At 32.2% G+C, this 11328-nt stretch overlaps 2 protein-coding genes across 2 annotated transcripts in view; one reads left to right on the top strand and one right to left on the bottom strand.

Annotated features, from left to right (window-relative positions):
• Positions 1-2918: 2918 nt before the first annotated feature.
• On the bottom strand, positions 2919-10297 carry LOC123226018 (succinate-semialdehyde dehydrogenase, mitochondrial-like; the record flags this gene model as incomplete). The annotated part of the gene is given in 20 exon segments (XM_044650451.1): positions 2919-3113; positions 3205-3251; positions 3371-3448; positions 3525-3631; positions 3852-3937; positions 4588-4688; positions 5095-5127; positions 5234-5266; positions 5634-5719; positions 6023-6089; positions 6531-6608; positions 6697-6774; positions 6899-6964; positions 7480-7590; positions 7709-7771; positions 8514-8624; positions 8746-8833; positions 9323-9371; positions 10011-10110; positions 10240-10297. Coding segments are annotated over 19 exon segments (1432 nt in total), but the record flags the coding sequence as incomplete, so codon positions are not given.
• A 538-nt stretch (positions 10298-10835) lies between these two features.
• LOC123225612 overlaps positions 10836-11328 on the top strand; it is a 2846-nt gene continuing 2353 nt past the window's right edge. Inside the window, exon 1 of the mRNA XM_044649711.1 lies at positions 10836-10844. Within this exon, the coding sequence (XP_044505646.1) occupies positions 10836-10844 (9 nt within the window). The remainder of the gene's footprint in view (positions 10845-11328) is intronic.

An 11328-nucleotide genomic window follows, 5' to 3' on the forward strand; every position in this document is an offset into this window, starting at 1 on the left:
GATTAGATGAGTGAGAACAATATAAAGCTAGCCTATACATGTCACGATTTTTGTCAAATCTTGTGTGCTGTTTACCGAAATCCAAATGGGAATAAATGCTTTCTTCTTTGAAAAACAAAGGAAGATTCTCTTCTTGCATGTACTAGAACTTCATCAATATCTTCCTTCTTCCCTATTACCATTAATTTGATTTAATTTCTAACTAATTAATCCTCCATTAATGCTAATTACTCATACAAATTACATACCTAATGAACCCTACAATGGCCATATATGGCCAACCCCTATAAATAAAACTTGTTTATATTTAGGCACTTGGGGACGGGCATTAATTTGATTTAGCTATGGAGAGTGATCTTTAGAATACAATTGTCACAACATACCTAGCTGTCTCTCTTTTATATATAAATTAATGAAGTAAAGTTAGAGTTCAACTTTTCAATAGTACTTAAAATATCAACAACATGGGTATTGATGGATAACATGTCATCATTTGATTAAATAATTTTAATTAAAAACAAATTAAATACTCAATTATATAATTACATATGAGCATTAATACCCATTAATACAGATTTTGTTAATACATATATTATTTCTCTTAACTTTTAGTGTATGATATGAACAATGTTATATAGACTCAATTTTAAATATTTAATTAAATACTTAAATTATATGTCATTATATAATTATGTGTTATTTTATTGTTAATTTGAAATCATATGATCACATGATGATACATTACTTGAGTACTCAATTAATATTTAAAATTGGGTGCACAATTTTATTAATATATTCATATTTGATAATATTAATATTAATAGAGTGGGAAAAGTAGGTAGGTTGGCTTAGGGTTAAGGCCATTGTTTGCTTGAAATTCAAGCATCTTTATGTGCTTGAGAGAATTATTCTTTAAAATGAATATATTCCTTTGAAGGTGAATTTGGGGACCCATTTCCATGTTAACTTATATAATTTTTGAATACTTTAGAAAGCTTCTCTCTTTTCTATCTACTAGAACTCGCTTTATTGCTTCTGGGGATTGATTTTGTGTGAGTGTTGCTTTATCCATCTCCAATTTTCATGCATGGCTACCTAAATCATCACTGCCTTGCTGGAGATTTTTTTTTTTTTCTTTTAGTGATTTTGGATGATCAACGGTATAGAAATTTAAGAGTCCCAGTTAAAATCGTATAAGAGATCAACGGTAGAAAACAACTTATTTAAGGTTGCATTGAATCCAAACTGCTCAACTTTGAATTTGAGCTTGAATTGAATGCTCCACAATTGAACCAATAGTTAAACTTGTTTTCATAAAATGAAACAAGTTTGAGTTAGTTCATATCGAATTCAAAATTGAATTATTTTCAAATTAAATTAATGTCTCAGCTTGTTAAGATTTCATCCCTCTAATATCTCACTATTTACATTTTGTTTTACAAGTCTATATAATTAAGGGTGAATCTAATTCGAATTGGTTCAAATTAAATCTATGATTAAACTCAAACGAATCAATTTCAAATTAAAATTCTAACTTATCTATTCGATTTAAGATCAATTTATTTATTTCTTTGATGATATTTGAATAATTTTAAGGCCAAATAACTAATTCCCACAAAGGTTTAGTGTAAACCAAAACTCACTTCCATTAACTTTCGAAAATCTAAATACTCACTCATCCGTTAGTTTTGGCTATTATAGTTAGGGGTAAAATCATCATTTAGAGATTTTTATTTAAACTAAGAAAAAAATTTCTTTTTTCCCCTTTAGCTTTAAAAAACTAACAATTTCCCTCTAGCTTAATTTTAAAAAATTAATCTTTCACCCCATCATATGTATTTTTAGGGTTTATATTTTCAGAAACGTCAAAAATCCGACAACTTCTTGAAACGACGACGAATCTTGACAAAGATTGACTAGAAATGTCAATCTTTGGTGTCCTTTATCTTCAGGAATGCGGATCTAAGTTTCACGCTGATCTTTGTCATGATTTATCGTAGTTTTAGAAAGCTTTATGCATAAAGATTTGGCCATTTTCGGTTGGTCTAGGTGGTTGTCCATAGCAGAGGAAAAATGTCGACTGTCACCAGAGAAAGCTTACTAAAAAAGGAAAGTGAAAGAGAAACCCTAGGGACTAATTATTTTTCAAACTTAGATGGGAGAAAATTATTATTTTTTAAACTATGAGAGAAAATGTGATTATATTTTAATTTTTTTTAATAATTTTAATTACATACATGATGATTTTATCCTCTAATTGTAATAGTTAAAATTAACGGATGAATAAATATTTAAATTTTTAAAAGTTAACGAGAATGAGTTTTAATTTATATTAAAGCTTAGGTGGGAATAAGTCATTTGGCCTAATTTTAATTTTATCAGTAAAGCGATTAGAAAATTAAATGATGACAACTACATAAATTTGTGTGGCTTTGACCGGTTGACCTAGATATTGGGAGAATAAAAGAGAAGAAAAACATGGTGCATGTGCGTTATGGATCTTCAAAGAGAATATTATATATATATCATTAATTCGGAATTTATGATAATATATAATTTATTATCGGCTTGTCTTATCTACAATAGGCCTTTATAAATAATTTATTATCATATGATAAGATATTATGTTTGCTGTATCTTTTAAAATTAATAGTGAAATTCCAATAATAAGTATGGAAACATTATAATTTACATCACTTTTGCGGACCTTGACACGGCGTGGCCGCAGGCATGTTGAGGCTGACCATTTTCGGCCCGGCACAGCATGGCATAGCCCACTAACATGTCATCCAAGTTCACAACCCAGTTGAAATATGAAGAAACAACTTAACCAAATTCTTTTTTTCTTTTCTTTTCTTTTTTTTTTTTTTTTTTAAATCCCACAGGAAGAAAGAAGCTTAACGACACAACATAAAATATGAATAAAAAACTGAACAAAATTCTTTATTTCTTTTATCACCACAGGAAGAAGCTCAAGGACACAACATGCATAGTAAAATCAAAACTTTCAGATGGGCTATTGCACTTATTTAGATACAAAGTCTCAGAGGCAGCCCCTATTTATAGCTCCATTCTACGACGCTAGAGACTGCACCAGAAACACTTTATTTCACCTGATTTTACAAAAACCAACACATTTCAAGGTTTGTAAGTCATACTATATTCAAACTTGCATCATGAATTGGAGTTTGTCTATGTACTGACCTTGCCGATTAATTTTGGTTCATATTCCCCATGCATACATATTTGACCTGCATGGTATGAAAGAATGGATCAATGGGATTGACAACACAGAAAAATTATGCCTAACATGCCCAGAGATAAAGGAAACGATGATGATGTGATTCAAATCTCCTCCTGTTTTACTTACTTCAAGATATTCATCAATCCCATACTTGGAACCTTCCCGTCCAAGACCAGACTGTTTAACACCGCCAAAAGGAGCAACCTACAGTGAAGCAAACAAGTAATAAGCCAATCTGCAGTTACTTATGTTCTTTGCATGTAGCCAGAGTAAATCCCACCTCTGTTGAAATTATTCCTTCATTGACGCCGACAAGTCCATATTCAAGTGCTTCTGAAACACGCCATGTACGTTGAACATTGTTTGTAAATATATAAGCAGCTAACCCTGCATATTTATACAGGCAAAATTATGGTGATAAATTGTCTCTTTAAAAATAATTGCTAGGATACACACACTGCAGGATGTAGGACCAATAACTCAGAATCTATATTTTTGATATGTTACCAATTGAAACCATAAAACTTAGGTAGACCACTCATAACACTGTCCTTAAGATAAAACATAACATCAAAATATCAAATTACTGATCAGATATGACTAGAACCTGCATTAGTGTCATTAGCCATGTGGATAGCCTCCTCCTCAGTTTTGAACCGTAAAAGTGGTGCAACAGGTCCAAATACTTCATCCCTGACATAAGAATAACATGTACAAGCACATAAAAAGGTAATAAAATCTTAGCGGGTCTAGATATTTCCATCATGACATTGTTGTCCTTGAAATCCATTTGACAAAAAATCTATTACCACTAAAGTCAGTAAAATTAAACATATGACATAAAGCAGGGAAATGACAACTGTAGCAGCAAATGCGGTATTTATCAAGACATTAAGATATGTCCAGCAACCAATTAAGAGATACAATTTACAATAAATTTTTCAAAGAACTAGCAATTCTACTGATTCAAAGAACAGGGAAGAAGGATTAATACTCCATGACTCTTCTTAATCTAGAACAGTAAACAATTCAAATACAAATATATTTCTTCTGCTGGAACAGTCAAGAATGTTGATGAAAGAAATTATTGGAGACAAGAAAAATGAAGAAAATTCTAGAAAGAGACAGAATGGTCTCATCTTGTTTATTAGTTTACCACACTAGAATCTAGATAACAAACCAACCACATCAAAATCTAACTAAAAATGCAGCATTTGCCAAGAACAATCACAATCTTTAATCTACAATAATAACTGTTAAGGATATATTTGGTAAGCAAATCTAAATCTGATCAAATCAATTCAATTTGTAGACTTTCAAAATTATCTCAGTCAAATATTTACCTGGAAACAAGCATATCACTATTAACATCACTAATAACCGTAGGCTCATAAAAGGTCATTCCAAGGCTATGCCTTTTGCCCCCAAGAAGGACTTTTGCTCCCTTCAATAAAATTATGATCGATGAGAAATGATTTCATCTACTACAGTAAATACACATAAATGATAGCTGCACTATATCAAAAAAATGATAAACATAAATGATCTTCAGCAAATGTTAATCAAACATAGATAAATGCCAATAAAGACCATTGTAAATGTTTCTGCATGCATAATAACATGAGAGAAAATATATAAACAAAAAAGCATATGCAACCAAACTACACATATCTTTCCTAACACATTCCCGAATGAGATTCCCACTATATTGACAAAATATAATTACTGCCATATATATTGATGTCAATACTAGCATGAGATGAAATAACAATGCTTGATTAACACCATATGAAATCATATCAACAGAGTAAACATCAACTATAATCAGCAGAAGAGGTGAGAAAACACACCTTTGATACAGCATCTTGAAGAAAGGTTTCAACCTGTCAAAATCCCAAGTGATCAAATGAAGCAGAACTTTGTTTCAAGTTGGGAGACATGCAGATATAATGGTTAATAGAAACCAAAAGCTACAAGAGTAAAATTAACCTTGCTCACAGCTGCTTCATTAATTAGAGGACCCTGAGATAAAACGAATAGTTAACGGTCAGTCATGATACTTAAGATGAAGTTCAAACGTGTCAAAAGCATGAAAGCGGTAGTAAAAAGAAGAAAAGAATTTCTGTATATATCATACTGAATATATTATGGAAGAAACAATCTAAAACATAGAAGTCTAAATCATATTTTCAAAAGGAACAAACTTTCCACATAAATGGAAAACCATTCAAAGTCGACTGATATATTTTGGATGATAACAGGGATTCAACATAACATTTCATCAGCTGATAAGATAGTATTATCCCTTTTGATTTCAACATCAAGAAATATAGGAATGGATGGAAAAATCAGTAATGCAAACAGTTGACATATAAGCCATGAATAGTACCTGTACCACCCCATCACTAAAGCCATCCCCAACTTTCAGATTCTGGACAGCCTTTGAAAAAGCATCTGCAAATTTAGCATAGATACCTGAACAAAAAGGCCCTATAAGGTCACAGGAGGAGGATGAAAAAGGAATAAAATGATATTACTCTTCTATAAAATAGTACTTTCATAACATTCATACGTACCATTCTTCTAAAATTTAAATATACATACATCTATATGAATTACTACATGTCTGCAAGAATTAGAAAAAAATTTATTTTAAAAATTAATACTGACATAAAAAGAAAAACAGAAAATATATAATAAAACTGAAATTGCTACAGGGAAGAAAAAAGTCAAGTTTGTAAATCCATGTTCCATTGACTCATTTATGTCTAGATATACCTTCTTGAACAAGTACTCTATTTGCACATACACAGGTCTGTCCACTATTACGAAATTTTGCTGCCAGCTGGAAAAATGAATTACAAGTTTTATTAATAGTTCACTTGTATTGAGAATACTAAGAAAAACCATTATCAAACAAAAAAATGGCATATATATCTTAATGAATATAGAAAATGGGAAACAATTAAGAAGCACCACTAAGCACTTGAAAGATAGAATGTAATTTGTTTGAAGAAGAGAATACAAGCTACCATCTGTAAGATACTGCAATAAAGCATCTATTTATTAAAAATAGAAAAGCAATTTTCATAAAAAAGCGAGAATTATATTAGAAAACCAAATTATATACAATTTGTTAAAAGGATTTGTAAAACAGCAATATAAAATGATGTCAACTATGTAAAAGTTCCACTTAGTACCACCCCAACAACTGATGGAGCTCAGAAATATCAACACAAGTAGAATACTTATTGCAGTAAGTTTAAATAAGAAACCCTTGACATACAGTTCCTTTTACTGCCACATCCAGGTCTGCATCATCAAAGACTATGCAGGGCGCATTGCCACCAAGTTCTAGAGATACCTAGAGAAGACAAGAGCAAAGAAAATAAGCTGCATGATGATCACTAAACCTCCTTGTTCTTGCTTCACATTAATATCATAGCCTATACCCTTTTAACAGTCCCAGCAGCTCCTGCCATCAGTTTCTTTCCAACTACAGTTGATCCGGTAAAGGTTATCTTCCTTACCTGAATAAGTTGAAAAAAAAAAATTTAATATTCCATCATTCATACATTGGACCATCCCCCCATCGAGGTTAATTGATGATGCCTAATCAGAAAAAGCATATGGTATATATTAAGCTTGAAAAACCTTTGGACTTGCAAGTAAAGCATCCCCAATGTCAGAAGCATTCCCCATAACCACATTCACAGCACCCTAAAAGATTTGAATATAAAACAATCAGAAACAAAGATCATTATGATCATCATCAAGAAAACGAAAACAATTGGAACACCGATAATCTTTCAAAAACTTACAGTGACACCAACAAGAAAGCATACTAAAAAAAATATTAAGATGTTTCAACATATTACAATAAGGCTTTAGTAATCTCAAACTCAGAAACTAATGGGCCCAAAAAATTATTTAAACTTCTTGGAGCATAATATAGTCAACCACTCAGTTCAACGCTTTTTAAGATCAATCATCCTCTTTAAAAAAAATAGTACATTATTATAACAGCAATACACTCTGATGAAGCTATAAGTTATAGATTTTCTTACAAAATTAATATAGGACTGTATGTTATATGCCCCCAATCGAGTTCTAAAATGTGCAACCAGTTTCCAGGACCCTTTCCTCAATATGTCATTTCATTCCATGATACTGCAAGGATTCAGCTTATATGGCATATGGACTTTGAAAAGTACAAGAAACACTATAGGAATTACCGGTGGTATTCCAGCTTGAAGAGCAAGCTCAGCTGCTGCTAAAGCTGTGAGGGGTGTAAGTTCAGAGGGTTTCACAACCACTGTACAGCCACAAGCAAGGGCAGGACCGACCTGTTACAAGCAGGAATAAAGGATGATGAAAATTTGAAAACTAAAATACTTTATACATTGTGAACTAACAGAAACTTTTTGGAACATAATAATCTGAAATTAAACAAGCTGAAATCACCTTTCGGGTAATCATAGCCAGGGGAAAGTTCCATGGCGTAATTGCACCGACAACGCCTACAGGCTGCCCAGAAAGATGATGAACAGTATATTAAATAAAAATATCCACCAAAGTGGCACACAAATCTTTAAAAAAAAAAAAAAAAAAAAAGCTGTTATCAGGAATGATCCACCCAAAAAAAGAATAAAAATTAAGGAAATATTTTATTTAGACAAACAGCAAAGATAAGTGTTCCAGATCACTAGAAAGCAGGCTAAAACAGTACACAGGTTGTAATTGACACTAGAGATGCCAATAACAGCATGAATGAAATACTAATCCCAGCATGCGCCCGATATTGTTCATTTCAAGCATATTGCAAATAATTGCCTTAACAAACATCCTGCACATTTGGATATTAGAGGTTTACAATTACAGATGACCAACTTCCCTCTCCTCTATTGACATGTTAGAAGTTAAAAGATTTAAGGACCACTATTCCAACATGATTGTTTAAGGAGATCAAATTGACAAAATCAACTTGAGTGACAACAGGGTCAGTAGCCATGGGACACAGCATTTCCAACCTCATCTTGCTTATTAGATTCTCAAAATCAAAGAATAAGGAAGCAGGTTCGATAAAAGGTGCATAAGCCTGCAGCCTTTTGAAAGTCCAAGAGCTTCTGGCATTGTTTGAGTAGAATAAGTTCATCTAAGACAAAATTCGATTCAGAGGCATGCATCAAGTAACAAAAAATATATACACAGGAGAATTGGTACACTAGTGTATGGTAATTATATAGAAATAAAAAATATAATAGATGACCTGTTTTAAAACAAATAGCCGACGATCATGTAGAGTCGGAGGTATTATATCACCGTATACACGTTTTGCTTCCTCCGCAAAGAACTCAATAAAACTGGCCCCATAGCTAACCTGTGATTTTGAGTCAAAGTTTAAATATTGGCAATGGTTTTGAGAAAAAAATGAAAAACAAGAACACAAAGGTTAAAGCCTATCACTTAGATCTTTTGAAGCAAAATTTTTAATGGTTTACCTCACCCACGGCTTCTTTTAAAGGTTTTCCTTGCTCCAACGTTATTAGTTGTCCAAGCTCTTCTTGGTGGGCCATAAGTAGATCATACCTTTAAAATAGATGCAGAAATCTTAAATCATGATTACTAAGAACAATAAATCCCAGCACAAAAAAGCAATCAACTACAACAGCTTCAAGAAAGAATTAACTGCATTACAATAAAATGACATTAAACGGTCAAAGAAAGTTTCAATTAGAGCAAGTCAGAAATACTTTGATATTAGACAAAGAAGAGCAGATAATAATAGAAGAGAGTAATATGCATCTGAACAGAAAGATAAGCTTTCATGATAAATAGAAAAAGAGAATCACTCAAACAATAACTTGTGCTAAAAGCAATATGGTAAATCTCGTTAAAATAGATCATTTTACTCTCTTTTAAAAAGAGCAAAACAAAATGCTAAAAGAAATCAATGTTCTAGAAAGTGTATATGACTGAATAAAATGTTTTACCCACATAAGACATGAGTAGTTGTTTTCAACTTTATGATCATTACATAATCTTCTGAAATGCAAAAAACAAGGATATTGACTGTACCATTTCCGCAAACGCTTGCTCCTCTCTGCAGCAGTAAGCTTGCTCCAAGCTACAGAGATAATAGGTCATATATAAGTATAACTAGCTTTCACTTTGAAATGTACTTTGAGTCTAGTATACTCCAAACCAACAAAAACCTCATGTGATGTTGAACACAGGCATGATCGTAGGCACAAAGAATTACACATAACCAATCAAGTTTGATCAAGAGCACAAGGAGCATAATTTTAAATTTTCAGCAGCAAAAAATTTGCAATATGTTGAGATTTATCAATTGTGAATTTTAAACAATTTGAATAAATCCTTCCAAGATAGCATCAACCCCGCGGTGCACAGACTCACTTTCTGCCTTCACCTTTTCTGTATATGAAACTCCACCACATTATACTAAATATATAGAACAATATTACCTAGTGATCATTCAAACACACAATGCATTAGGAAAGAATAACATATGAAAATTAAATTTTACTAATGGAGGCATTGATTCCATATTCTCCATGTGTTATTACCTGACGTAGTTAATTCATCAAATTACATAAAACACAGTCAATTTGCAAATTTCAAAAGCTTCAAGAGCAATTTATTGGTAGATTACTTTTTTCAGGAAAATGTATGACAAACATAGTAGCAGATTCTTTTTCTAATATATAACATAGCCACAGGGCAGTCCGGTTCAAATTCATACAATTATATGCATCATAGGCTGAAGATATAGCCTCATCTGTCTCCTTTACACCCATGCAGGCGACCTCTGCAATAATTTCACCTGTTGCTGGATTGTTAACCTGTCGAAAAAAATTGAATTACATGTGGTGTTTTACAGAAAGTATAGTTAATTTTAGGTAATAGATCCTAGACACCATAAGGAAAATAAAGGCCAACGGACTCCCAATGGTAAATTTGGTAGAGCAAACCTGTAAAGTCTTCCCATCATATGCATTAGTCCATTTGCCTCCAATAAGACCCTGTGTCCGTAACAAGCCAGAACTATGAAGCCTAGAAGCTACACTCTGAATCCCTGTGCTCATCTGAAATTCAATTCTCTTCATTAGAAATTCTGCATGTCTCCAAAGTGCTCGTTGAAGAAATTTTTCCAAACATGTAGAATACATTCTAAAAGGACAAACAGAAACACAATAATAGAAAGAAAAAAATAAATATATCCTGAATCTGAAACAATTACTGCATGCAGCCACAAAGAACAAACATCAAATCCTAAAGTGTACGAAAGAAGAGGCCTTAAATGTGAGGGGATAAAAAGAAATTCCATAGGTACCACAACAGCACTATGATATCTACCCCTCAATACATAGTTTAGCACCTTCTTTTTTTATTTCTTTCATGGTCAAATTTTGCACATTTTCTTTTCACATCTAGGATTTCCAATTTTCAATTCATACATAATTCTGTTTAAAATGGAAGAATTTAAAGTGTGACACAATCTGCAACAAATGAATATTACATCCTGCCAGTTTCATATTAATTATCAGATCAGACACTGCATGCCCAGATGTCCAAGGTAGCTAACATATATGCACAGCATATCATTTAATATATAATCCAAATCATCAGCTCTTTTCTTATCTATCATATTGTCTGATATTCAGATTTGTCTAATTAGATAGGCATACAGGCCCAAAAAAGACTGATAATCAAGCTTATGTGTGTCTACTGAGAGAGTGAGATAATGAGAATATGTCCAACCAAATTAAGAAAACTGAACATTTGGTAGTTTTAATTACTCACTCATTTGTGTCCAATCACAGATCTTCTAATCTCTAGGCAACACTTGAATTTAATCGATTCATCACACAATTTCTCAATCAAAAACAAAGCACAAACAACTATTGAATAAGAAAAAGAGGCATGAGAACAACTAAACCAAACAACTAAGCAGCAGAATGAACACTATCAAAATTATCACTTAAAAATAACCAAGAAATGAGAAGTTGACAACTATTGCCACCACATTTTTCACGGAACAAACAATACCCACAACTAAT

This window comes from Mangifera indica, chromosome 9 (genome assembly GCF_011075055.1).
Source record: "Mangifera indica cultivar Alphonso chromosome 9, CATAS_Mindica_2.1, whole genome shotgun sequence".
Lineage (NCBI taxonomy): Eukaryota > Viridiplantae > Streptophyta > Magnoliopsida > Sapindales > Anacardiaceae > Mangifera > Mangifera indica.